Source organism: Anser brachyrhynchus (genome assembly GCF_964034855.1).
Source record: "Anser brachyrhynchus genome assembly, chromosome: 7".
NCBI lineage: Eukaryota > Metazoa > Chordata > Aves > Anseriformes > Anatidae > Anser > Anser brachyrhynchus.
Genome location: NC_137701.1, coordinates 20,045,394 through 20,070,530, shown reverse-complemented (window position 1 = coordinate 20,070,530; position 25,137 = coordinate 20,045,394). Strand labels below are relative to the sequence as shown.

The 25,137-nt window shown below is 42.0% G+C and overlaps 2 protein-coding genes and 1 long non-coding RNA gene across 26 annotated transcripts in view; 2 read left to right on the top strand and 1 right to left on the bottom strand.

Annotated features, from left to right (window-relative positions):
• The window catches only part of RAPGEF4 (Rap guanine nucleotide exchange factor 4), a 153,945-nt gene extending 141,693 nt beyond the window's left edge, over positions 1 to 12,252 (top strand). For all 24 annotated transcript variants that reach the window (XM_080600893.1, XM_080600894.1, XM_080600892.1 and 21 more), the window contains 4 exons: positions 621 to 708; positions 1,049 to 1,113; positions 9,391 to 9,445; positions 10,994 to 12,252. In XM_080600893.1, the coding sequence (XP_080457019.1) occupies positions 621 to 708; positions 1,049 to 1,113; positions 9,391 to 9,445; positions 10,994 to 11,121 (336 nt within the window). In that variant the 3' untranslated portion in view covers positions 11,122 to 12,252. The remainder of the gene's footprint in view (positions 1 to 620; positions 709 to 1,048; positions 1,114 to 9,390; positions 9,446 to 10,993) is intronic.
• Positions 12,253 to 12,388: 136 nt separating this feature from the next.
• On the bottom strand, positions 12,389 to 21,149 carry LOC308198480. The gene is made up of 3 exons (XR_013953956.1): positions 17,459 to 21,149; positions 15,949 to 16,029; positions 12,389 to 15,227 (listed from the first exon to the last, which is right to left on the bottom strand). It is a non-coding gene; the product is annotated as an uncharacterized lncRNA (long non-coding RNA).
• Positions 21,150 to 21,276: 127 nt separating this feature from the next.
• The window catches only part of LOC308198470 (mitogen-activated protein kinase kinase kinase 20-like), an 81,136-nt gene continuing 77,275 nt past the window's right edge, over positions 21,277 to 25,137 (top strand). Inside the window, exon 1 of the mRNA XM_080600905.1 lies at positions 21,277 to 21,490. The gene's annotated coding sequence lies outside the window, so the exon portion shown is untranslated. The remainder of the gene's footprint in view (positions 21,491 to 25,137) is intronic.

The following is a 25,137-nucleotide window of genomic DNA, read 5'->3' as shown; positions in this document are numbered from 1 at the left end:
AGATCCCTTATTCTATGCACAATCTGAGCTAATTCAGTTTCTGAGTAACTGATTTGAATTCCTTGATTCAGAACATTTTATATGTCCTTGTTTGACTTTAAGAAGTTTATGATCCCATTTTAGAGCTGCTAAAACAAGTATGTATGACTAATAAATTATACTCTTAGGAACCTACTCTGAGAGAACTTATGTACCACTCAAAGTTAATCTGGGAAACTCAGCAAAGCTTTATCACATGTTTTCCTATAGTGCATATGGGAAATTATATTTTCCAACCTGGATTTTTCCAGGCAATACATTTTAGTGTTACAGAATACTGTCTCTGCAGCTGCAAGGAGGGAGGTAAAATATGTGGTTCCTTTTATGAACAATTTTTTTGTAATCGTATCTTACCTTGTTATTTGATATGAAAACTGTTTGTGTTTAGCAGCTGCATTTTCATTGTGTAAACTGCATGGGAAAATGATAAAAGGCATCCGTAGCTTTCAGATGTACTTTTAAAGCCACAAGAGAAGATAATGATTTTAATAAATGCCATGACATCTAAATGAATGCATGCAGTGTCTTAATACATTTAATAATATGTATTAATAATTATTTGATTTCTCTTTTTTCTTAAGGATCCATCAAGAAACCATAGGGCCTACAGACTAACTGTAGCTAAATTGGACCCTCCAATAATTCCTTTCATGCCACTTCTTATAAAAGGTAAGCTTGGATGCTACCAGAATTATTAACTTGAAAGCTATTTGTCAAATATTTGAAGAGTAAGAGTAAAAAGCATCAAGAAAAAGCAAAAATCAATCTCAGTGTGAGGTATGATCTTTTTCCATTATAAAAAGCATGACACAGAGTCAAGAAAAACTGCTTTAGTGCATCTGAATATTATACCTCAATTTTACTAGTCTCAGAAATGCTTCGAATTAAAGCCTAAATGTTTTACTTTTATAGCTGCTTTGATTGTTGTAAGGCATAGATAAAATGTTCTGTTGTTTTGTATAGCCATGATTTAGTTATGGGCTTTAATGTGGCTTTTATTCCTATACAGACATGACGTTTACTCATGAGGGAAACAAGACACTCACTGACAATCTAGTAAACTTTGAAAAAATGGTATGTATCACATTTTTGAAATTACGGCTGCGGGATGAAAAATAAAAAGGCCTCCCTATTCATCTCTTCAAGAATGAACTTCTAAACAATGACTTCCAGGGCCAGAGAAAGTGAAGACAGCACCAGGAGCTGGCAAAAATAGTCTGCATTGTGCAGAGGGCCTGGGTCCTCTGGGTTTCTGGAAAACCTCATAGAGGTGGAAAAGAAACTGCCCACTGAGCCATGCACAGCCAAAATGTTTCCTAGGAGAGGCAGCAGCAGTGATAGGAAGCAGCGTTAGACAATTCTTATTAACAGCCAGTTTGGGACCATGCTATGATTTTAACTGCTGTTCCTTCGAACAGGACTGAACTGCCACAGGCTGGGACAGTTCTGCATTGCTCCTCAGAGAGTGAAAGGAGCTTTATTCAGAACGTGCACAACATCTTATTTTCCTCTTTCCTTTAACAAGCGTAAAGAGCCTTCTGTGACTTGGTTGCTTTCATATTGGAAAGGGAGATAAGTGACAGAAGGTTAGATTATGCTCAGATTTGATTTATTTTAAATCCTGCACCTAAGCTCTCATCATTTCAAACACCGTGGTCAAAAACTGCAGGCAGGCAACTTCTGATGGAAGGAACCTTGACTGAAACTCAAGTTTCTCAGTAGTGAGAAGTAGTTTTGTTGGCTGCTAAGACCATGTCCTTAATTAATGTAATTAATGACACACAGATCTGAGAACCAGAGTTATCTATACCTAGCTATTAGCAACTGCACTGCAAAGCTAAACCTTGACTTTCTGTGTCTTCATTCAGCCATGCTCTTAGACCATATCAATTCTGGTATCTATATTTGCTTGTTCTTAGTACTACAGTAACCAGATCCACTGCATGGTTATTTCCACTGCACTACAGAGGAACTTTTCTTACTTTCTGAGCTCTGATAACGTGGAGGGGAAAACAGGAGGACTTTCAGCTCTTTAGAAAGCTTCACAGAAGAGTGATTATCACTGAGTAAATTCTTTTTTAAGATTTTAGTCTAGTTCCAGGACAGTCCTAGGGTGGAAATACCACTCTACTTAGCTGAGACTCTTTTTTGTAAATGATAGTGTTAATGTCTGAGTAAGGGCCTGACCTCACTTTGCAGTAATGACATTATGTAATTGCATATGCAGACTCTGTTGCCATCTCCTTCCTAAGGCTGAAGCTTTCTACCTGGAAGAAATGACTTTTTCCTACACTGCCTGTTCTAGTTTATTGTAATAGTGTAGATAATAAATATTTGGGGGAATACAAAGAGATCTCAGGCTTAGCTGGAGCACCTCCAAACCAGGAGGGATGGCAGCTGAATTGCTATTGCCATCTAAGTCACTGACTTCCTGTTCTCCACCTCAGTTGGCCTACTTACACCTCTTGAGGACAAGAGTGATAATTATAATAGCTTAAACTGGTCTATATCTGGACTGCTACAGGTCTGCATTTTTCACCCAAGTCTAAACATGCCCTTATCTTTAAAAATATGTTATCTCCAGGGCATGGTTTTACTAGTAGCACCCTAAGGTTTGAAATAAAATTGTATGCTGAATAAATAGAGTATCACCTTTTTTGATCGGTAATCTGAGCTTTGACCATTTCATTTAGGAGGGGAAAGTGGAGATCAATTGTTGTATTTTTGATGCTACTTATTTTTCAGAGTATCAATATCACGTCTCATGTTCCTCCACACAAGAGAATAGGGAACGTTCTCCTCGCTCAGTACTCTAAACCTTTCCTTAGTCCTCTACCTAAAAGCTCTTTCTGCTTTTTCTCCAGGCCTTACTACAAGTATATCTTTTGTGGTTTTAATGCTCCTTACTGGCTATTCTGCATGTTTCTATGGTGTTTCTACTGCTTCTCTCAACCCATAGCTCTTCAAAGCAACATGTATTCAGATTCCACCCACATAACTCATTCAAGTCCTAATGTAGACCCGGCAGTTTTTAGCTTTTTGCATATGTCATCAGGTCAAGCAAAGAAGAAAAGCCTACTGTTAAACCTCAGTCACTACCGCCTACTTGTGTTAGGCTTACAACTGTCATATCCACACATAATTGCAAGATATTAACTAGTGAAGACAAGACCACTCAGCCAGATAACTCTCAGATAAATTGTGCTCTCTTTTACATAAGTATGAACTCAAGGTAGCTCTGTGATGTTATTCTGCTCTTTTAAGGGGAAAAGCAGAAACCAGATTTCCTCACAGGAATCATGTCCTGCCATTTGTTGTTTCTGCTGTTTGTTTTCTACTGCATGACATTCTGTTACAAGCAGATGAAGATACCTCTAAAAATTTCTGGGGGCGATTCTTTTACTGATCTGTCTAAAAACATCTTGATTCTTTGCAAAATTATTTCCCTGGATCCTAACTTTGATGCTTGCTTAAGTTTATGAATAAAAATATCTGGGTAGTTCCCACTGGAGGTGCCATTTTCCACCAGAGGAGGTGGGTCCCTCCATCTCTCGTGTAAGCACAGTGATGAAACCGAGAACAGCCTCTGGCATCATGTCTGCATTCTCACCACAGAGCTCTGATCCCGACAGCTGATGTGCTGCTGACAACTTTATTCCTGTAACTGGCAGCCAAAAGTAGAAGTTTGATCTAGTGGCATCCCTTCAGCTGAAACAGATTCTTTTAAATCTCTAATGTTTCCTGATGTTTCTGTTATTATTTATATAAAGTGATGCATCTTGAAACATGCAGGAGCTGTCAGACAGTGTCTGAGCCAGGAGTTTCCTAAGTGCCAGAAACAGTGAGGCCTGGTTTCCTAAACGTTTGTGTATCATGGCTGCCTGAGCTCTGCTCAGAGCTTTCCTCGTGGCTGGGGCATGTGTGGTTTCTTCATTGCTGGGGAATTCTGTGTGAATAGGCTTTTGTCATAACGTAGGAACTTGCACTACAGCATTTTCCCTGAAGGAGACAGGAGAAGAGGCCACTTACATGATCTTTCTCTTCTCCACAGCCATGTATTTTCAGAGAAAATTGGTAGGAACTTTTATTTCAGTTAAAAACTCAGGGCTTTTTTTTCAAATTGGACGAAATGATTTAGAGAAGGGGAAAACAGACAGTTTGATGTTAAACCACATTAGCCTTTTTTTTTTTCTTTTTTTAAAAAAGTCAAGCTATAAAGGAAAGGAACCAAGTCAATTTTTTCCTGCTGCACTTCCCTATAAATAAGTCTTTTCAGAGGTGTAGTGGCAGAACTGTGTTAGTGGCAGTGTCAGGGGGACATCATTCTACAGAGCATTACTGAGTTTTACCTGCTGCTACCTTTGTAACTGCCTGCTCCTTCTTCCCTTTCCCCATCTCCTTATCCCCATGGATGCCTCTTATTTGGAGGAGGCTGTGAGGAGTAGGAGGGCAGGGAAGCTAGCCAGGGAAGAGAACACCACGTGTGGTAGAGCCACAGCTATGTGTAAACAGGGAAGTTTGTAGGCTGACCCATTTACTCTGTACAAGATGTGGGCAAGCAATATTTAATGTGTCAGAAATATGTACTCTCTTTGTATTGCTTGTGCTCTTTGCTATGCCACTTCATTGCATGAAGCAGGGAGGCAGGGTGGGGGGGAGAGTGTGGTATGGTGGAAACTAGAATTGCGCCTTAAAATCCAGCCTGGAACATGTTACACTTTTGTCAGTAAGTAGACAGAATAATTAAATTACGGGTATTAGTAGTATAAGTGTTTGGTTAAAAGGCTTTGTCTTCAGTACCAAACAAGACATGCTTTTAGAGTAATATTGAAGTTCTTTTACTTATCTCACTTTAATAAACTGATAGAGAGAAGCTGTTTCCACCATGGTGTTGCTCAGGTATGCCTTATAGGTTGGTGTATACTCCTTGACCTTGTGTGGTAAAAACTACCTGCATCTTTTCTCCACTAGTGAATTGGTAGTAGTTGTTAATTATACACGTTGCTTTAGAAAACCCATATTTTTAAAATTGAAAACACCGATGTCATAGAGGAACAAGGAATGAACAGAAGTTTTTAAAATGCTGCATTTGTAGTTTGTCAGGTTGAGAACATTTTGTGATCTGCAAGCAAGTGAAAGAATGGTAAAAGATGGCAGTAAATAGCAAACACAATTAGTCTGTGATCTGGAATACACATTTGTCTTTTAGCTCTCGTCAGGTGAAGGAGAACCCCCAAAACTGTCAGTTGTATTAGTTCCTATAAACTGTATGATTTTGCACATACAGGACAACCTGCAAACTGCAAGGCAATAATTCATTGTAAAACAAGTAACACCGCTTTTACAACTATATATATAGTAAAAGATCAAAAGCCTGTTCCTAGGGTTATGTTTTGCCAGGGAAAGAAGAGAGAGGAGAGGGACAAATTACTGGGCATGGCTCTCCTTAAGGAGGGGCAATATTTCATAAAATTTTTCTTCCTCTTGGCCCCATACTTATTTGCACTTTTTTCCCTACTTCAGCAGAGTAATCCTGCACTCAAACTTCCACTACTGAATTTTGAATTGAAAGAAAGAGATGCATTTATTTGGGAACTTTATCAGTGTCATTTCTCAAATCATCAGACAGCCTGATCAAAGATCACTTTCCGTGGCACCATCTCCACATAACTCTACAATGCAGCATGTCTCAGAAACGGCACCTGTAGAGGGAGCAGATGTCACGAATGAGCTCTGAAACTGCTGACCTGCCATGGCAGCACAAGACAGTGCCATGATGCTGGTCACTGATTCTTCTTTTTGTCAAACCTCTTCACCCTTCAGGTGTGAAATGAGGATTAGAGAATCTGTGCATATTGGTTTTCGGGTTTTGTGGAGATGAACAAAAGGGAATTCACACTCTGATCCTTATGCAAAAAAGGGCAAACATTCTTTCATTTTTGGAACATAAAGATTATGCAAAAAGTGTGTGACTAAAGCCCTTAGTAGTTTTCTATGGCATATATGAATATTTATAACATTTTAAAACCTCAGTTTGGAATGGATTAGAAGATAATGTGCTGGCCTGCTGCCACCATTCCAGACTGCGTAAAACTTGAAAGGGTATTGTTGTGTGTATATATATAGCACGCTAGTAGTTGCAGTTGCTTGTTATATTATGCAGTCGGTTCTATTTCAGAAAGATACATATTTAGGTTTGTATGGCTTCTCTGTAATGGTCTTTCTTAGCACAGTGAGTAAACAGAGGTTAATTTTTTCAGGTATTAACTAGAGGTAATCCTCTATTTGAAGAAATAGGAGGATATAAGAAGAAATAAGGAGTTGGCAATTAAACTTCTATTTGACCATTTTCTCTGCATGTTCCCAGTTTTCTTGCATCTAAAGAAGAGAGTCCAACTTAATCTGCATGATTCAGGGAGGGAAATTCGTTTTCGCTTCATGTGCTGTTTTTCCATCCAATTCACACCTTCCGAAGAGGAACTCTTTGGGGTTTATATAAGAAAGTACAATAGCCCTTGCAGAAAGCAATGTGAAAGGAGCTCTTCAAGGATACATAATGCTCCAGAATCTCCCCACTGGGTTGTGATGTTCTTTTCTGGTCGAAGATTCTCCATTTATTCTGCATTAACACCCACTTCCTCATTCCATTGTGTTTCATCATAGCCGGCATACTTCTGAATGCACGGATTGAATGAGATTATCCTCAGGAATAGGCAAAGTAACTCCTTAAAATGAAACCTTTCAGCCAACTGAAGAAAAACAGGCAGTTCAACCCTTAACCAGAAGTCAGACAAGTTCATTGCCACTTCTGTTCTCCTTGCCTGGAACAGTCCATATAATGAGAAATTCGGAAATAGTGAGAACTTTTTAAAACCTTCAGTATACTCATCATTTGTCTTTCATTCCAGTACAACATTACAATACCTATTCTGAATGCTATGCTTTTTTCAAGAACAAATTTCCCACATAAAGAAAACAAAGAGTAAAATGATTCAGCAGAACAGTCCTTTTTGCAAAATCTTAAGTTTTCATTTAAGAAACTTAATACTAAACTAATCAAACACTGAGCATACAGCCTAGCTTCAAAGACCGTTGTGAAATGAGGCTTCAAAACCTAAAAATTTACTGATATGAAAAATTAGGGTGTATATTGACAACCCATATAGAAAATACATCAAGCAGCACCAGCAGTCTTCATAAAAATGAAGTGTTTTTAGGAAAGGTACCCTTTAAGTCAGACACTCTTGACACTTCATCAGGTTAGCTGGTCCAATTCAATTTCATGGTCTTTCCTTGAAATAGTTATTTTAGAGGTGTACTTTCTGAAATTATGAGAGTCAAAACAGCAGCAACACATAACAGTCAGAGACAAATATGAATCTACAGAGTTATGAAACATTCATGTTTTCATGTTCGCGTTGTTTTGATTGTCATTTTGATTGGGTTAGACTTGAAGAACCAACACTAATATGCAGTGCATTCTGTCTCAATCCAGTATTATAATGGGTGCTTATCTTCGAGTATTTAAGAGTTTCCATCAAAGTCAATGGGGCTTATTCACATGCTTAATGCTAAGCACATATGAGAATGTTTGCAAGGTAAGTGCCTTAGAAAATCTGTTTAGTAATAGTGAAGAGGTATGAAAATTAACATAGTACAAAAATGACTCTTACTTGAAATCTACATATTTTCCATGTGTACATCCATATGACTTTAGGAACAATATAAGCAGACTCATATCTAAATTCCTGTGATCTTTTGGAAATTTGCATTTTAGAATTAAAATACTTTTACATCACTTTCAGGGTGACTACATTTCATTTGATTATACAATGTGTAATCCACAAAAACATAGTATGTGTATCAGCAGCATTTCTAATGCTGACCACCAGCCACGATCATTTTTGGGCTTGACAATGTTTAAAGTTATTCAGCATGTATGTTTGTAAGAAATGTCTTACATTGGTGCTTCCCATTTCTGGAATGACAAATATTTAATTTAATCGTTTTCACATAAGATTATAATTGACTATGAATTTTGAAGAGCATATACCCTACGTTTTACTGTTTGCTAGTAAGAAAATGTCATTCTATTGTATCAATACTTACAACTACCTTATGAATCTCACACAAAACTTCAAGAAGGTATGAAGCAGCCTGGTGCGAGTGTGCTATGTTAAAACAAGTAACTCTGTTGTAATTGTTGGACCATATGAAAGTGTTTAAACAAACATTAGGCTCTGATTAGCTTTTCCCTCCTCTGCAAAACTTAACCTAAGCAAAAGAAACCAAAATACACATCATCCTTAAAGCGGTGAATAAGTCAAACAGTCTAGCTAAGGGAATTCAGTTTTAGTGATGAAGTTTCAGTCTATTTGATATAGTGAAGAACAACTAATTCTACTCAGCACTGGTGGATGTATTACCTGGGTGGTGTCGACTGCACAAGCAAATTAAAATTTTGCAGTCCAGAACTAAATCTGAAATGTTTCACTTTGACTTGGTTTCCCTTGTTTCTTAAAAACTACTGTAAAATAGCATCTGATTTATCAGATAAAATGTATTGAATATTATTTCCTTACCTGAGTGAGTGAAATGATGTTTTATTTATGGAGGAGTGAGCACAGCCAAAAGCGACCGAAGTGAATTCTGCTTTTTTTGTGAGTTGCCAGAAGGAGTATCCACCAAATATGGATCTGCTTGTCATATTGGATTAGATACACTTGTGCAAGCTAGCATGGTCTAACAGGTCTGTTTGATGAAACTTGCCCACAGGGCCACAGTCCTAACTGTGTCCTTCTCACATGTGAATCGAGCACACTTCCAGAAGGAATCGGTGAATATAGACCTTCAGCTGTTTGTTGTTTATTTTTTTTTTTGCTGTCATTTTCAAGGAGGGCTGCATTTCAAATTCAAACTGATATGAAATATGAAAGCTCTTTAACTGAAATGCCCTTGCTGTTAGGAATTGACGGTTTTAAAATGGAAAGGTGTACATACTTCAAGCCATTGTACATGATATTCCTTTTACTTTTTAATATGGGAAGATGGTATCAAAGAAATGCACATTGAAGGGGCTGATTTTCATTTTTAGTTAAGGCCTTTTATAGCATCCAAGCAAGGGAAAGGGTTCTCTGAGTGCATGTAAATTACACTCATGCTCATTTAAAGCCTGTGTAAATGCAAATCACACCCTACATATGAGGGTATCAGCATTAAAATTATATTTTCATTCATATGACTGCTTTTATTGGCATATGTCTTCACACTCAGGCACAGTTAGGTGCTTCGTTTAAATGATGATGAAATACAGTGCTTGTTCCCTGATTGCATCCCATCTTTTCTTTCCAGCGCATGATTGCCAACACTGTCAGGACGGTGAAATTCTGCCGAAGCCAATCTTTCAGTAAGTGTATTACAACATCTGCACAGTCAGCATTATCATCAGTAGCTACAGTAATTGCAACTAATTCTGTGTGTAACAGAACTGAAAAGCCTGGTTTCCAGTGAATCTTCCCTGTTTGGATCCTCCAGTGTTTCACTTGGGTGAACCATCCCTCAGGAAGCTCTAATAAGCTCTTTCTCTTCCGTCTCTTTTCAAAGAATGTGAAGGAGCTATGTGTCTGTGAGGTCTCTACACAGCCGCCAAATTAGAATAGGTTGAAATTAGCCACTGGGCTCAGCAGTGGTTGAAGTGAGGCCAGCAGACAGAAGCGCACAGGTAAATGCAAGATGCTTCCTTGCATAAACCCTGTTTTTATAGGAAACCAGGCTGGAAACATGACATTATAGGTGACTTAACTGCCTAAGGTGATGAACTGAAAACCTGTTTGTCAGTATAATTACCAGAACTTACGTGGGGCCAGGTACGTAGACAGCACTGTGTGATCAAACAGGCTTGCTCCGCAGGTCTCGTCACATCTCAGTGCACTGTGAGACCCAGTCCACACTGGCACTGCATTCCCCAGTGCTTCATTCACTTTGCCTGACAGCAGCCTTCCTCCTTCTCAAAGAACAGAATAAATAGTATAAAAAATACATTTTTTTTTAAATTTTTCTTTCCATCTGGGTCAAGGCTTAACTCTAGAATATCAAGTTAAGGGAGCTGCTCTTTTTCTCCAGCTACAAGGTTTTTCTGGCTATGCGTCTTTTAATTTCAATGTATTGAGCACTGGTGAGATCTCCGCATATAAGTTACTTAGAAATTGAAGTGGATTTTCACTATATGTGATATAACAACATGTCAGTAGATAGATGTACAGTGTCTAAGTCCTCTTTTTTTGTGTGTGTGCATTTATACAGTAGATGCTTCAGTGTCTTTCTCTTGAGGAAATTTTCTAAGTTACCTGCCATGTATTTCATTAAATTGTAAGCTGTGCACTGTGAGGCTGAAGATACTCAAATCTGAAGTCAGTGGTATTTCATAATTGTTGTGAGAGGAGATATAAGGCAGTTACGCTAAGTACTGTAAACAGGTAGTAAACTTTCAGTCTTGAATGGGGCAAGCCACTAAGCAATACACTTATACAAATATTTAATACTGAGATAGAAATGGAAATATTTCATGAAGGGAGGCTTAAATCAATTATATATTTTTGTACCAGTGTGAACACTGCTGGCTCAAAAGCAGATAGCAAGCTTTAAATCATGCTAGTTAGCTGTAGAATTTATAGCTATTGACTGGTAAGGTGATGTATAAAACTGCAACCAAGGGCCATCAATTTGAGCAAATGTAGCCAAGGATATCTGGGAGGAAAAGTTAATTTGTGGGGGCAGTAACCAGAAAGACTATCAGATATGAAGGAAAGGTTTCAAAGAGAGAGATTTCTAAATATTTTCTTTTTAACTCAGCAGGATCTGGTGTTTCCTGCGACAGCTTGTAATGAGTTATGCATTCTGTTCAGGCATTTGTTCGTTTAAGTGTATCAATCCTACATCATTTCTCTTTCACCAGATCCTGACGCAGCCCTAACTAATAAGAACCATCAGGATGTTCGGAGCTATGTGCGGCAATTAAATGTGATTGACAACCAGAGAACTTTATCACAGATGTCTCACCGACTAGAGCCGCGTCGGGCATAAACATTTGAGGCAATGATGAGAAATGATCTTTTATCCTGTCAAGGTCACTTGTTAAGAACTTCACTTTCTCCGCTACTGCACTGCCACTGCGAAAATAAGCAAAAACGTATTCTTAAGGTCTCAGGCAATGTACAATGTACCAGCCTGTCAGAGAGCTTTGGCTGAGGAAGAATATATGCACTGTAGCTCTAAAGGTGGCCATATTGTGTAATTTTAATTCATTTTAATGCGTAGTAAAGACTTCTCATATGGAAAAAAAATGCAAAAAAAGATGAAATAGTGAAAAATGCACAAAAAGCTTCTAACAATTTTAAGGGCAGTAATGTTTCTCTCTCTAACTAAAAAACTGTATTTCACAATTTATTGTTTAGGTCAGGACAAACACTGATCATCAGTTTTGCTTGCCCAGCTACCATTGACCTCAGTATAAGATGTACGTAAGCATCTGATGAAAGTGTAGCTTCAAGAGAGGTCCAAGGTACAATTCTATTCAGAGAACACTTAAAAAAAATTTCTCTTTGAAATAGAACATATACTAAGAAAAAATTCTAATCTTACTCATACTGCCTACTACTGCAAGCAGTGTGGCCATTTCAGAAAACTGACAGGACTGAAAATATTGTGAACGATAAATAGATTACTCTGTGTTTACATTTTACTTCTTTTTTTAAACTATCAGGTTTTTACAAAATTCCATTATGAATTATTAAGATTGTCAAAATCAATAGCATAAAGGTAGCAAAAGACTGGTTCAAAAAGAGCACAATATGCACAAACAGATTTCAAGAGAATAGTTTCCTGGACATTAAAACCTTCAAGTTCAGCTATAATTAATTCTGGCTGGTTAACACGTATTTTCTGGTCTTAAGCATTTACAGCTATCTTAATTTTCAGCCAATTGTTTTGCACTTTCAATAGACTGTAAATAAATGTTAATTCATTATGTTCTAGAGTATTTATTTATGTAATAGCTATTGTGCAAAAATAATTACGTTTTATTTATTTTCTTTAGCATGTTATGAAGTGCAGCTTTTGTCTTTATATTTTGTGTGCATTTCATGTGTAGGAACTGTGTGATGTATGTTTTCTGTAAATAACATACAGTACCTTATTAAATGTAATTGCTGGAAAGGTTTAGTCGCTGGCCTTATTTGCACTTTCAGCCTCATTTCTGCATAAATCCCAATGCTGCTAGTTGGCAGACACAGTAAACTTCACTTGCTTTTTGCTAGCCTTGAAACTGCGTTTAGCCTACATCGATTTTGGTATGGATGGCCAACGTAAACCCAGCCAGATCCACCCCTGCCATGGGAGGTGGCAGTCTGGCAGTGCTGCAGCACTACAGTTTTACTAGCCAGTTTGTTTAGAGTTTCTAAGCAGGGCCCCGATGCTCCCATGTAAAGACAGAAACCATTTACAGTGGAAAGGTTTAAATGAAGAAGTGATGTATTCATAATTTTATTTATCTGGCTAATTTGTCCGCCTCATTCACAGATGTGAACGTTCCAAGGTACCTATCTTGGACAGGATTTTACCTCAAGTTGGGACCTCGGCTAATGTGGTGCTTGAGAGGCCTCTGGCTTCTGTCCCCTTGGGGCAGTACATGGGGTCCTGGAGCCATGAGGTGATTTGGCATCTACCTTTCCCACCAAAATCCTTCTAACTATATTGCTGCCGTGCAAGCAGTTAGGGGGCCAAGTAGGTGCCAAGAGAATAGTGATGTTTACATGGCAAAAGTCTTTCTATCACATTCACACCAGCTCTGCTTAGGGAAGTTGGATGTCATAAAGCTAATTAAGCCTGAAATTAGAAGTTGCAATGATTATTTCATAATTAAGTTTCAGAGATGACCTCATTGATACATTCTACGTTTTTCCTCAGATGCAGAGTATATTTTTTTGGAGTTGACCAGGGTTGCGTGGAGTCCAAATACACATTAAGTTTTATTTATTTATAAAAATAATTTAATCCTATTAGTCAAAACATAAATCCTGCAAAAGCTGAAGGTCACCAGGGAAATGCTGATACATTAGACCACTAGCTGTTCTGTACCTGCATTCTGCAAAGGAAAGAATTACACAGTTAAGAAATATTCTGCAGCATGATGACATAATTTATTTTAGCTTTGCTGTCTGACTAGAAGTTCAAGATGATTCAGAGGAAAACCAGCCAAATACAGAGACAAATTTCTGTCTTATTATTTCAAGTGAGAAATATTTCTTATTTCTCTTTTTACTGCCCTGTGAGTATACTTCATATAGCTTTTTTAGATACAGAACCTTCCCAGAAGCAAAGTATGCTTTAAACCATACAGACAGAATTAATTTGTAAGATGTTATAATCTTTACAATCAATTCATAACATTTGTGAGTTCATGATTTTATTTGTTCCAGATTTATTCCTATTGTTTGGACTTTCATTTATTTCTGTGTTAACTGGTTTATAAAGCTGCCAAGTTTCAGATCGGCTCTGCACATAGGCTGATTCTTCATCCATTTAATATGTTTTTATCCCCTTTATTTATTCTTTTATTCCTTAGAATCTCTAACTGTTTCACGTATTTGTTGCCAAACAGTCTCTATCATGTAGATACATCCCAGTGACACAGAGTTTTTATGGCGCTTCCATATCAACAAATGAATGCAGTTTACCTATCTCAATGAAACTGGTATCTGGCATTTTTAAATTTTCCAATAAAGGGTGCTGTATAAATAACAAGTGTTACTATCTGTGCATATAACTCAGTCAAGTGGCTCAGATAGTTGCTATGGTGCTGATCACAGTCTACATACCTAGAGATTAAATGAATAAAACTACCTTCTGGCTCTGGGATCCGTACGGGGCTCCTCTCGCTCCCTTTGTTGACTTTACAACGGAAAGGCAGCTGTTGATCCATTGCTCTTGCAGTCTGAAGCCTAAGTGACTGTCGCAATAGCGCGAAGAATAGGAACTCAGGAAACATTGAAATGTCAAAACGCCCGTACCGCCTTCACCCTGTGCCTGCAGCCACAGGTCACAACTGGAAGTGAAGGGGTTCCCCCTTCCTGCCTGCCAGCCCCGGGGTCAGGCACTGTGCCCACACGGCCAAGCAGAAGAGGCACGAGCAGCCTCCAGGACTGCGCCGCTGATGGTCCACGCTGCTTTAGTTTCATTGCGCTGCTTGGCCAGATTTCAGCCCGTGCCAACTCACACTACAGGAGAGTGTCCGAGCACTACCTGGGAGAAGCATTCACCATAAACCCCCGCTGCTGGGGACCAGTGAGGTTGCATACCCTGCAGAGCTGGGATGGTGACACCTTGGGCATTTGGGAAAACGTGCGATAGGGTCCCACCACTGACACAGCTTTTTAGCTAAAGCAGCAGTACAGAGCATAAACAAACGCCTCTACTAAGGGCTACACAGCCTAAAGAGTCACAAGATCAATTTCTCCCTTCCCCGGCACATTTCTCTGTTGTAGCTTTGTTAGGATTTGTTGCTCTTCTCCATGCCCAGCCTTGGTGCTGGTCATCACTAGGTACAGCCATGGAACAAAGGCTAAATCCAAGGAGGCTGAGCCCAACATACCAGTAGGCTATTGCTGTTTGGTATAGGCAGGATCCAGACACCTTGTTCTAACCTGATCAGCTGTAAAGACAAGTAAGTACCAGACAAAAGAGTTCAAATGTATTTGCAGCACTCCTACACATGGAGGGTTTGTTTTTTTTTTCCTCCTAAGGAAAATGCTGTGAAGGAGCACAGCCGCTGCAGACCAAGTACAAAGAGAGAGAGAGAGACAAAAAAAATCCCTCTTTTCAAAGAGACGGTGGCAAAACAACCTTTTAAGTACAAGAAGTTTAAATACAATTTAGAAATCTTACAAAATAAGTCAGAAAGAAATCAAAAGGTTTAACCTGCAGGGGTACCAAAAGAGATAATGAATTTTGCTTAAAAAAAAAAAAATTAACAAAATGTAACGGCAGAAAATTATAAGTCTAAATTGTTAACGTAGCTTCTTAGTAAGGTCAACTGCATAATATACAGTACCTTAACCTCTTCCAGCAATTTTTAAACACCATGCAGCTTAAATAGACTACTTCTGAATTCAGCAGTATTTCTTCTGGGAGCTCTGAATGCAAATCAAGAGGTAATAGTGGAAGAAAATTAAAAGATGTGCTATTCCCATTTCATTTTTTGTACTGATAATAAGGAAAGCAGCATAGAGAGTGATATGGCAAAGTGAAGCTCTAACTTGAATAGCCTTTCTTTCACTGTTAATCTGAAATGCATTACACCTTACCTTTTCAAATAATCATAATGTTCTTTACTGTGTCCTGCATTAAAGTTTAGCAGGCACAAGCAGCAGCTGTCACCATAGGTCAATGCGTTAGCAATCAAAGAAAATAATGACCAGATTAAAAAGTTATCATTAAAATTACTAAACCAGAAACTTCTCTAGCAGACTAAGTTCAGCTCAGCACAAACACCCAGTGGAGCCCTGCCTCCCCCTGTTCCTGCCCTTGGCCGGGCTGAGGGAGGCCAGGGGAGGCCAGGGGACCCCCAGGCACAGCAGAGGTGTCCCCCAGGCAAGGGCACTGCCCGTCTCAGCCAGCACAGCTGTAGGACAAGGGGCTCTCCGACACTGTTAGCAGCTAAATCCTGATTCCCAGCTTCTCCCCATGGCGAGATGCCACGGTCCGTGTGTTAACCAAGCACCTGGGGTGCTTCCTCCATACATTTTCCATGAGCGCCATCCCACAGCAGGTAAGACTCGCTCTTATTTCATCTGCCCCGAGCACTGTTTTAGCAAGCAAATGCTGCTTTCACACTGTACCTAACTAAGGAAATACCTTGCAAGTTCCCAAAGGAACGTAATCCAACCATGGTCTTCTGGTCCTGGTGGCTTATGGCTCCAGTGATGGGGGGGACTACTGTGAAAAGGAAGATTCTTGTAATTAAATGGGCAAAAAAAATAGAGCATGTACCGCTACAAAATCTACCACATACACCTAACTGCTGAGCGATATTTCACAAAGGGTTGGTTTTTAATAGGCTCGGCAGTCAAAGGTAATTTTTGAATTCAGAATAAACTCAGAAAACTACATGAAAATGCATAAAGAATGCATAATTACCTAGGCAAATTGGAATATTTTTCTTGGAAACTCCATGTAATGAAAATGTGACACACAGGGGTACTGATAGAGACTGACCTTTTATTTCCTGGCCCTAATCCATTTGGGTCAGAGTGACAAAAAGCTAAGCCTTTGTCACATGGCAGGGGTCAGCGAGTTGTGTTTAATTTTTTTCCTCTCTTTGCTTTCAAATGCAAATAAAGCACATTACCAATGAAAATAATGATTGTAAATGAATACCTCAATTAAAGTAAATTTACATAAAGATACATACGATAGAGGTGGCAGTAGATACTCCAACATCCTACCAGACAATAATCCATTTCTTAATCAACTTCTGTCAATAATCATAAGCTTTCTGCTCTCCATGGTTTCCTCATTATAACACCACCTCTTGTGTTTTTAAATAGTTCTTTCTTCAGATGCTGTCCGAGCCAGCAAGTGAATCTGCTAGCTGCATTTGCCGACTCTTTGTGGTTTTTCACAGGTGTACATTATTTCTGCGCAGGAGTACCCTCGGCAGCATTGTGGCTGTTCTCAGATAACAGAGAGCCAGTGTTGCCTCAGGTTTTCTTTAGATGTCCTCATTCTCTGTAGGTCTGACCCTTGAGGGCTGCGGTACTGGCAGGTTGCTGCCGAGCGTCTGTTTGAAATCTAACATTTCCTTCCATTTGTAATTCCTGCCCTAATGTTTCTCCTGTTCTAGCTGTCTGGCATGTAACTCTTTTGTGATGCTCCTGACCAGTTAGCACGGTTTCCAGAAACTAGTTAGAGGTTTGCACGTTTGTTGGTTTTTTTTTTCCTTCCTGTCACAACTAGCTGTTGTTAATAGCGTGCTAGTTTTGGGGGGGTGGGTAATCACATTTTTTGAAAATATAGGCAGAGGAACTGAGATAATATAGCTAAACAGATTTATCTAGAATAAGTGCTTTTCTGAGGCAGCCTAATATTATGGACGTTTTCTAGTCTTATTTCATCACGAAACCCAAAGAGAAAAAGATGTGATGTTCAATATACGGATTTGTTTCTAATTAATGTACTCTGGATTAAACAAGCAGCAAAAAATGTAAGCTTGTAGTATATCATTAAAAAGAGCTAATACTCTCTGTCAGTGGTGGCCAAAGTTTTCATGATTTCAGTTGCTGCCTTTAATTTCCAAGAAAACTAAATGTACTAGATAGTAAGATATTAACTAGTGTTAATAAAGAAAACTAATCAGCTGTTGAACCTTCTGTGTTGACATCTTCCTCTGGTGGTCCTTCATGGTGGAATTGTGCATGCCTCTCCCCAGGCTCACCGCAACCTGGAAAACATCACGGGGGAAATCAAGGCACTGCTGCTTCAGTGGAGCTTGCCATAGTGTGGACTGGAAAACACAAATGGGCACAGCAACAATAGATTTAGTATAGTTTAAAACAAGGGAAATAGTGTTAAACTGTATTACATTTCAGAGAAAAAAAATGTGTGGAAATTAGAGCAACAAATTAAATCTATTGGACCACAAAATTTAATATAAGAAGGAGTACTAAGCTATTATATATAATTAAAAACGTGTAATGAAATGGTAACTGAGGAGAGTCCTAGTGATTGGATTACAGCCGAGTATAATGATCAGCTAAAAATTGTGGTGACAGTAAAAGCCAAGTAAATCATTCTCATAAAACAATCAGGAAATGTATTTCTTGATAATATTTTGCCATCTCATTGCTAACTCACCGTTAACAATATTGACATTTTTGTAGAAGTTATATGTGCTTTTATACTGCACACATGCCAGATCGAAAGGCAAATACAGTGTACAAGCTCTAACCTGCCAATTCTGAAAAGGATTATGCACAAAGCATGTGTTTGATCCACACAAAGTATGTGCTTACAGAAGTCACTCCCGAAACAGGAGAGATACCCATCACCTACAAGGTTCCTCTGCCATAGTAATGCCTGTATTTTATAATTCTATTTTGTATTTAATAATTTTGTAATTAATTTATAATTAATATTTTATAATTGTATGTTAATAATTTCATACAAGCACTTTCACATATTCTTTATTTTGCTCTCTAATACAAGACATGGATGAGAAAACAGTGACAGAACAAAATACCAGCTGTGTGGGACTGCAAGACCCACGATGGTTATTCCAGGCTCTATCTTTCTTCACGCCCCAAGAGCAGCTGATAACCACAGGAACAGCAAAGACCGGGCTGCTGAGGCAAACAGGAATCGTGGCCCTTGCTGCGTGGGCATGGGGGTGTGTGTGGTGCCAGCTCGGTGTCTGTGGGTAAACTATCTCTGTGCCATTTGCAGCGGGAGGGAGACGGACAAATCTAAAGGCGACTCCTATGATTTTCTATCACAGCAGTCCTGGAGTTCTCTAACTCCATCAGAAAGACCACATGCAGCTTCTTTTGGGTACAAGCACCACACAAGTTCTCCAGTCATGAAGAAGAGCTGCTGGTTGTGTTTTGGGTGCAACAGCAGGGGTGAACGCTGGCAGCCCATCTCCACAGTACTAAGTACTGAGCCAGTCTTGAAGGAGAATTGAAAAATACAGAGCAGGTGTCCACCTCCAAATTATCTGTCTCAAGTTTCACGTACAGTTTAAGCTGGCATAAACCTCCGCGACTGCTAAAAAAGCACTTCCGCGCTCCGTCCCCTGTCAGCTGCTCTCCCCCTGTGCACTGGCATGAGTCCTTGTGCAATTGCCCGATGACCCGAATTCAGACACTGAGCTGGGGAAAGCAATTTCTTTTCCCCGAGATCTCCGCAGCCCACTTCACCACATGGCCGTGCAAAAACCCTGCTGGCACAAGGCTAGGGGCACCACAGCGCCAGCAGGAGCAGGACTGGCCAGGCAGTGGAGGGGTGTGACGGTTGCTTTTGGCAGCTGGCGTGATTTAAACCACCTGGATGTATGCATGAAACTGTATTTTCCATGCTGAAAGGCAGAGAGACGTCACTGCATGCCCAGTGTGGCAATGAGATGTAAAGAGACAATTCTTAGGAGTTCTTCCAACTCTAAAATTCAGTTAAGGGTTGCTAGAGCTGCCCCTCTCCTGCCCCAGTTGTTGTGGCTTTACAATAACATTTGTTAGCTTTTAAGTATTTTCTTTTTCTGCCTATTCTACATATGTTGAAGAAGCCTGAGGTTAGGATGAAGTTCTCCAAAGCTAATCCAGAGTTTGAATTTTCTACACAAAAGGGGGAAAATAGCAGTACCACCACATGCTGGCTCACTTTAATTTCAGTGTTTCAACGTTAGAAACTGCAACGACTCTGATTTCTTCTCTACCTAATTCTTTAGCTCTCATGATACTGGAAAAAAGTTTGAAAGCATCTGAAGACTCATTAACCAGAGAGCAGAAGGACTACAAACCCCAAAATGAATACTCGAAACCTTGTTATGGTAACTAAAATACAAGTTTTATGATAGTTCACCACTTGGGTTTGCCAATACTCGTGCAGTGCAGTGTATGTACAGGTTCGTGCTCATTTGCTCCCTTGTCCTCTGATAGAGCAAGTGCTATTAAATATTTTGATCAGTGATACGTTAGCAGCTCTTGGCGCAGACTCTGCACTCCTGCTCTTGGAGCAGGAAATATTAACCACCCCCGCAATTTGTGTTTTATCTTACGTGCTACTGGAATAATCTATTTCTTTCTACAGCCAGGGCCTAAAGTCAGCCGTGATACATCCTGATGCAGCGCACACACAGCCATGTGGACAACACGCCCCAGGCAAGAGGCCTCTGAACGCGAGCACACTGCTGTCCTCAGCAAATGCCTATGAATTGAGTGATTTAACATTTAAATGGATTTTAAAGTCATTTGACTAATTGGCAATTGCCTCAGACAGGAAGGATAAACACGTTAGTCACAGCGTTTAGGAGACTACGCAGCACCTCTCCTCCTCCAGAGCGTGAGTTTCATGTGATTCGCATTTGGTATTCATGCTTCCATGCTGTGGTACCTTGCACTGATTGTGGCTGGAGACTTCTCCAGGCTCACCAGCTGACCCTCACAAAGCGTGCACTCTAAGGTCAGACAGAAAGTGCCCCACAGCGCGGTACCGGCTGGGGCAGAGCTCGCCGCCCTCCGTCACGTCTCCTCCTGCCAGGAGAGCAGACGGAGGCTGCCAACACGCTGTTGGGCTTTCTCTTTGTGTACTTTCTGCACTGACTGCTTAGTGTCTTGGTGAACTCTGGTTAACTATTGTGGAACACTTAAATAACATGTCTTATTTTGTGCCCAGAAATGTGCACTTGTGCTCCACCGTTTTAACTTTTAACCAGCCTACCCCTTGCCAAAATAGCATGCCTTGGGTAAAAGCCTCTGATGTTTGTGAGATCATTGGATTTGATTCACTGGCAAAGAGCATCTCCGTGATTCATCCCGATACCATACATCGCAGCGATGTACAACCATGTACATGATGCTGTGCACCTCCTCACGAGTCACTGCGCTACGCAGCTGATTTTTACGTGGCTCACCTACACATCCACGTAGCAGCAGCGTGATGTGGGGGGTAACGAGGGGTTGAGACGCCAGCGAATGTGAAACCGCCATGCAGGCAGTGCTGGCCGAGCCGGGGAGCGTGGCAGGGCAGCGATGGGCCACGCACCGACGCCTGCACGACACCGACACCAAAAACGTGCCGTCACGTCCACGGGACGTGTCTGCCTCGGGAGAAAAATTCTGCTTGCCCCCGAGTCCTTTGAGTCACTTCCTTCAGACTTGACAACCCATTCCCAATTTGCCAAAAGCCTGCCGTGAGGGCACAGCACCTCGCTGCCACCGAAACCCTCGGGTAGGGGCTGCGCTGGGGACGGAGTCCGCCTCCCCGCCTCCCGGCTGACCCGAGGCGGCCATCCGAGGGCAGCCGGGCCCCGGGACGGGGCTGCACCTGCCCGTCGCGGCCCTCCGCGACCCGTTACGAGCCCACCGGTACCGCGGCTCTCCCCAGAGCGGCTGCGAGAGGGGCAGGGACAGAGGCAGGGGCAGGGTCTGCGGGCCCACCACCGCCACCAGCCCGTCCCCTCCCGCCCCGCGGCCCCCCGGGCGGGTGGTGCCGGGGCCGGGCGGCGCGGGGGCGGCGGCGGCGGCTCCCCGGCACGAACCGGAAGCGCGGGGGACGGGGCGGGAGCCGCGGTCGCGCCGGTTGCAGCCTCCCCTCCCAGCCGCCCTCCCTCCCTCTGCGGCGCGCGGGCCGCGGCTTCGGGGTCGGCGCCGCTCGGGTCCCGCCAGCCCGGAGTCCCTCGGGGAAGGTGAGGGGGGACGGGACGGGACGGGACGGGACGGGACGGGACGGGACAGGGGGCGGCGGGGCCGCGCTTTGCCTCTCGGCGGCCGTGGCCGAGCGCGAAAACCGCCGGGGGTGAGGCTGCACGGCACGGCGTGCCGGGACATGTCGGCGCTGTCGGGACGGGTCGGCGCTGGGGAGGCGCGGGGCCGGGGCGCGGTGGCGTTGCTGCGGCGCGGTCCCCGGCACGGGGTCCCCCGGGCTGGGCTTCGACGTGCGGGGCTGCCCCCGCCCTCCTTTTCCCCTCTTCACTTGTAAAGTGCGCCGGCGGGCTCTTCTTCCTTTCTTCTTCCTTTCTTCTCTCTTTTTCCCACACTTCTGCTAACCCTGCCCAGGTTTGTCCCTTTCCGCCGGACGCTCCGTGTGCGGGGCGAGCCGCCCGCTGCCCCTCCAGCCGGTGGCGGAGCCGTCGGAGGGCCCCGGGCCGCCGCTTCTTCGAGTGCCAGGAGCGGGGCTGGCTGAAAGCACAGGGGTAGCGCTGAGGACGTCAGAGCTGTCCGCTGGAGGCACGCGGTTAGGTGTTTCCAGGACTTTGTCCTCAAATTGTGAGTCCACAGAAGCTCGCCTCTTCTCCCTGCCGGAGCGGCGCGCTGCGTAGGTAATGGCAGCCCAGGAGCGCGGCGCTGGCCCAGGCGAGAGGGCGTGCGGGCGCTGCCACGACGAAGGCCAGGGTCCCATGGCCACGCATGGCGGTGCCCAGGTGGGGCCTTGCTGCCCCTTGGGCCCGCACACAGGTGTAACTGCGGTGCCACCGCTGCCACACCTCGTGCGGGTTCCTCCCGGCGGGCACCGCTGGCGAGGCGCGCTGTGAATGAAGCGAGCGCTGCGGCGTTGCCCTGAGATAAAATGTTTTCTATTTAAAGAGAGGCGTTCGGACCCTTCGGTCTCTGCTGTTGGTGCAGCTCTGGTTGAAAATAGAATAGTTTGTTTCCTGAAGTACTCGAATTATTTAGGCTGAGTTGAGGTCTTTTTCTGTAGCACTGATGTCCATATAAATTCAAATAAAATTAGAAATCCTATTAATGGAAGTTGCACAAAGTTCTTATGCTCTGACAAAGGACAGGACAGGCTCGAGTGTTGTTGCTTGTGTAGCCGAGGTAGGCAGAATGCTGCCCCGAGTGCCAGCATCTGCATTGCTGCTGCTAAATTGGATCAAGAAAGTTTAGGAAATCCAGGGGTTGTTGGTTTTATTTTAACCTATTGGAAGACTAGGATATATTGAGTTTGGGGATGTGCATGGGATTTGTTTGCATCTTACCCTTAGCTGTTCATAATATGATTAAAGGGTCTTTAATTTATAAAAACTTCTCTTTCTGCAATACCTCTTGCAGCTCGATATTACTACAACTCCGTGTCAGTGTTCTTGTTAGAAAAGACAATGGTTAACCATACTTTGGCTTGTTTTTTTTTTAGTGTGTGCGTGTGGTGTTCTTTTTTGTATGTTTTGTTTTTGAAGTCTAAATAAGTGTGCTGCTGCAAAAATCCAGGTTGGTATCTTCGAGGACTTTAGGCCATGTTGGATACAAAGGATGATTAGGATCTAAAAATGGATGGTCAAAGATCCTGGAAGCAAAAGGACTGTTTTGCCAAATAAGGAAACTTGGCACATTCTGCTGTGTATTTTAAGATAGCACAAGTGTAGTGTGCTACTACTTTATTGGCAATATGTTGGCAGGATGCCTTCCCGAAAGAAGCACTGAATCTGGCTTCATGGAGTCACACAGAGAAGTGGGGGGAGCGAATTACAAAGGTATTTCCTTGAATAAATAGTAAAGTTGTTTTTTTTTTTATCTATTATTTTTTGAGTGATCGGATATTTAAAAAGCATCAGGTGCACGTGCAAGGCGTGGGATGCAATTTAAAGTTGACAGGCGTGCACTGAGCTGCAGTTATGGTGCAGTTCATGCTGAATTCTTCCCTTCCTCCTGTCTCTAATGTGCAGGTCCATCAGGGGAAGCCACCTGTGCTTGGGGAACAGTAGCTGAGTGACAAGCAGTGGAGCCTTCTGGTTTGTGCTGGAATAAAGCAGAGTGCTGCTGAGTGCCAGTTTCCCTGCTGCACGGCACTTTTTTGGGGCACTGGGGTACTGCTGACTGCTTCCCGTTTCTGTACGTGAAGATGCAGGGCAGTGCAGTTGTGCCAGTTGCTCCCCCCAAATGCTTTAATTGCAAAAGTTCGGTGATGGCTTGTTGTAGGACGGTTTCACGCACTCAGCATTTGTATTACTGTATTGAACTGAGCGTGGCTTAATACCTTGCTGGAAAGTGACTCTGGGTAATAGCGCCCTGTTAGTACCCCGTATACTAAATACAGCCAGAGGCAGCTTAGATCAATTTCTTTGTGGTGTGAAATGACCAGCTTTAACATCCTGCTCAAATAAGTTACTAGGAGGAAAAAAATCCACACAAGAGAAGGTGGCGATGTTCTTGCATGATTACAAGCTCATGTTACTTGTTAGGAATAAACCTCAAGAGGCACAAGTTCATTTTTCCCCCTGAAGATCCCGCAGGAATAATTGCAGTAACCAACAATCAGATGATTTCTTCGAATACTTGTCATTCAGTTTCTGAACTGTGACACTTCCATTGTGTAGACAGTGAGCAACAGAGTCAGTTGACGTGGTGTTCCCTACTGCTAAATGACCACAGTAGTTGGGGAGCCCAAGCTGTGTCCCCGAGGAAGGGCAGCGCTGAGCCCAAGCCCTCCTCCCGCTGCGTGCCCGCTCAGCAGGAGCTGCTTGCTGCCTTGCCGCGGCCCCAAGCAGGGGCTGCTCTCCAGGCTTGGAAAGCCTGCGGCCTGAAAATGGGCGACGTGGGTGGAGTGATGCACTTGTTTTGGACAGAAGTAGAAGAATATGTAGTTTAAGGAAATACCAGGTATTTTTCTTAACCAATGGTGTAAACTCAGATCGTTAAGTATCTCTTAAAACACGGTGACAAGTTAATAACTGTGTGCATAATTGTCACATGCAGTTGTTACTCTAAACAGTTGTTTTCTCAAACATAACAAAAGGATTGATCTGTCTAATTGAGGATTAACTACCTTGCATCAAGAAAAATGGAGTAATATTTAAACGAGTTTATTCTTTCATTTAGAAGAAGAAAACTGTATACCTAACTTAGGCTGTCATTAATTACAGATCTCTCTTTATTTAGCATCCCGGGTAAATCTCTTCCACTTTCTCTGGAAAAAAGCTTCTGGGGGAACCTAACACAAATCCATGAATCATTCTTTATATTATATTACTTACTGTATGCTGGTGACGGTAGCATCTGCAGCTGACTGTTGTAGATACGTTTGAAAAGATGTTTAAATAATGAACAGTAGCTTCTGCAAGTGCTTGTGTGCTGGGCACTGCACTGTAATTGCAGAAATATTTGGGAATTGGTAAATTTTTAAACAGCAGGGAGGACACACAGAAGGGTACCCGCTTGCATTTAAAAAGTGTCTGGTGTGGATTTTGTCCAATACTAGTAAATGTTGATGTCTGTTTTCAGTGAAGTCTTAGTTCCAACATCTAGTTCCATGCTAGTGTAACTTTCAAAAGTTAAATAATTTACTTGTTTGTATGCATAATTTGGTTCTTTTGGGTGAAGAGTAATTTAAGATAAT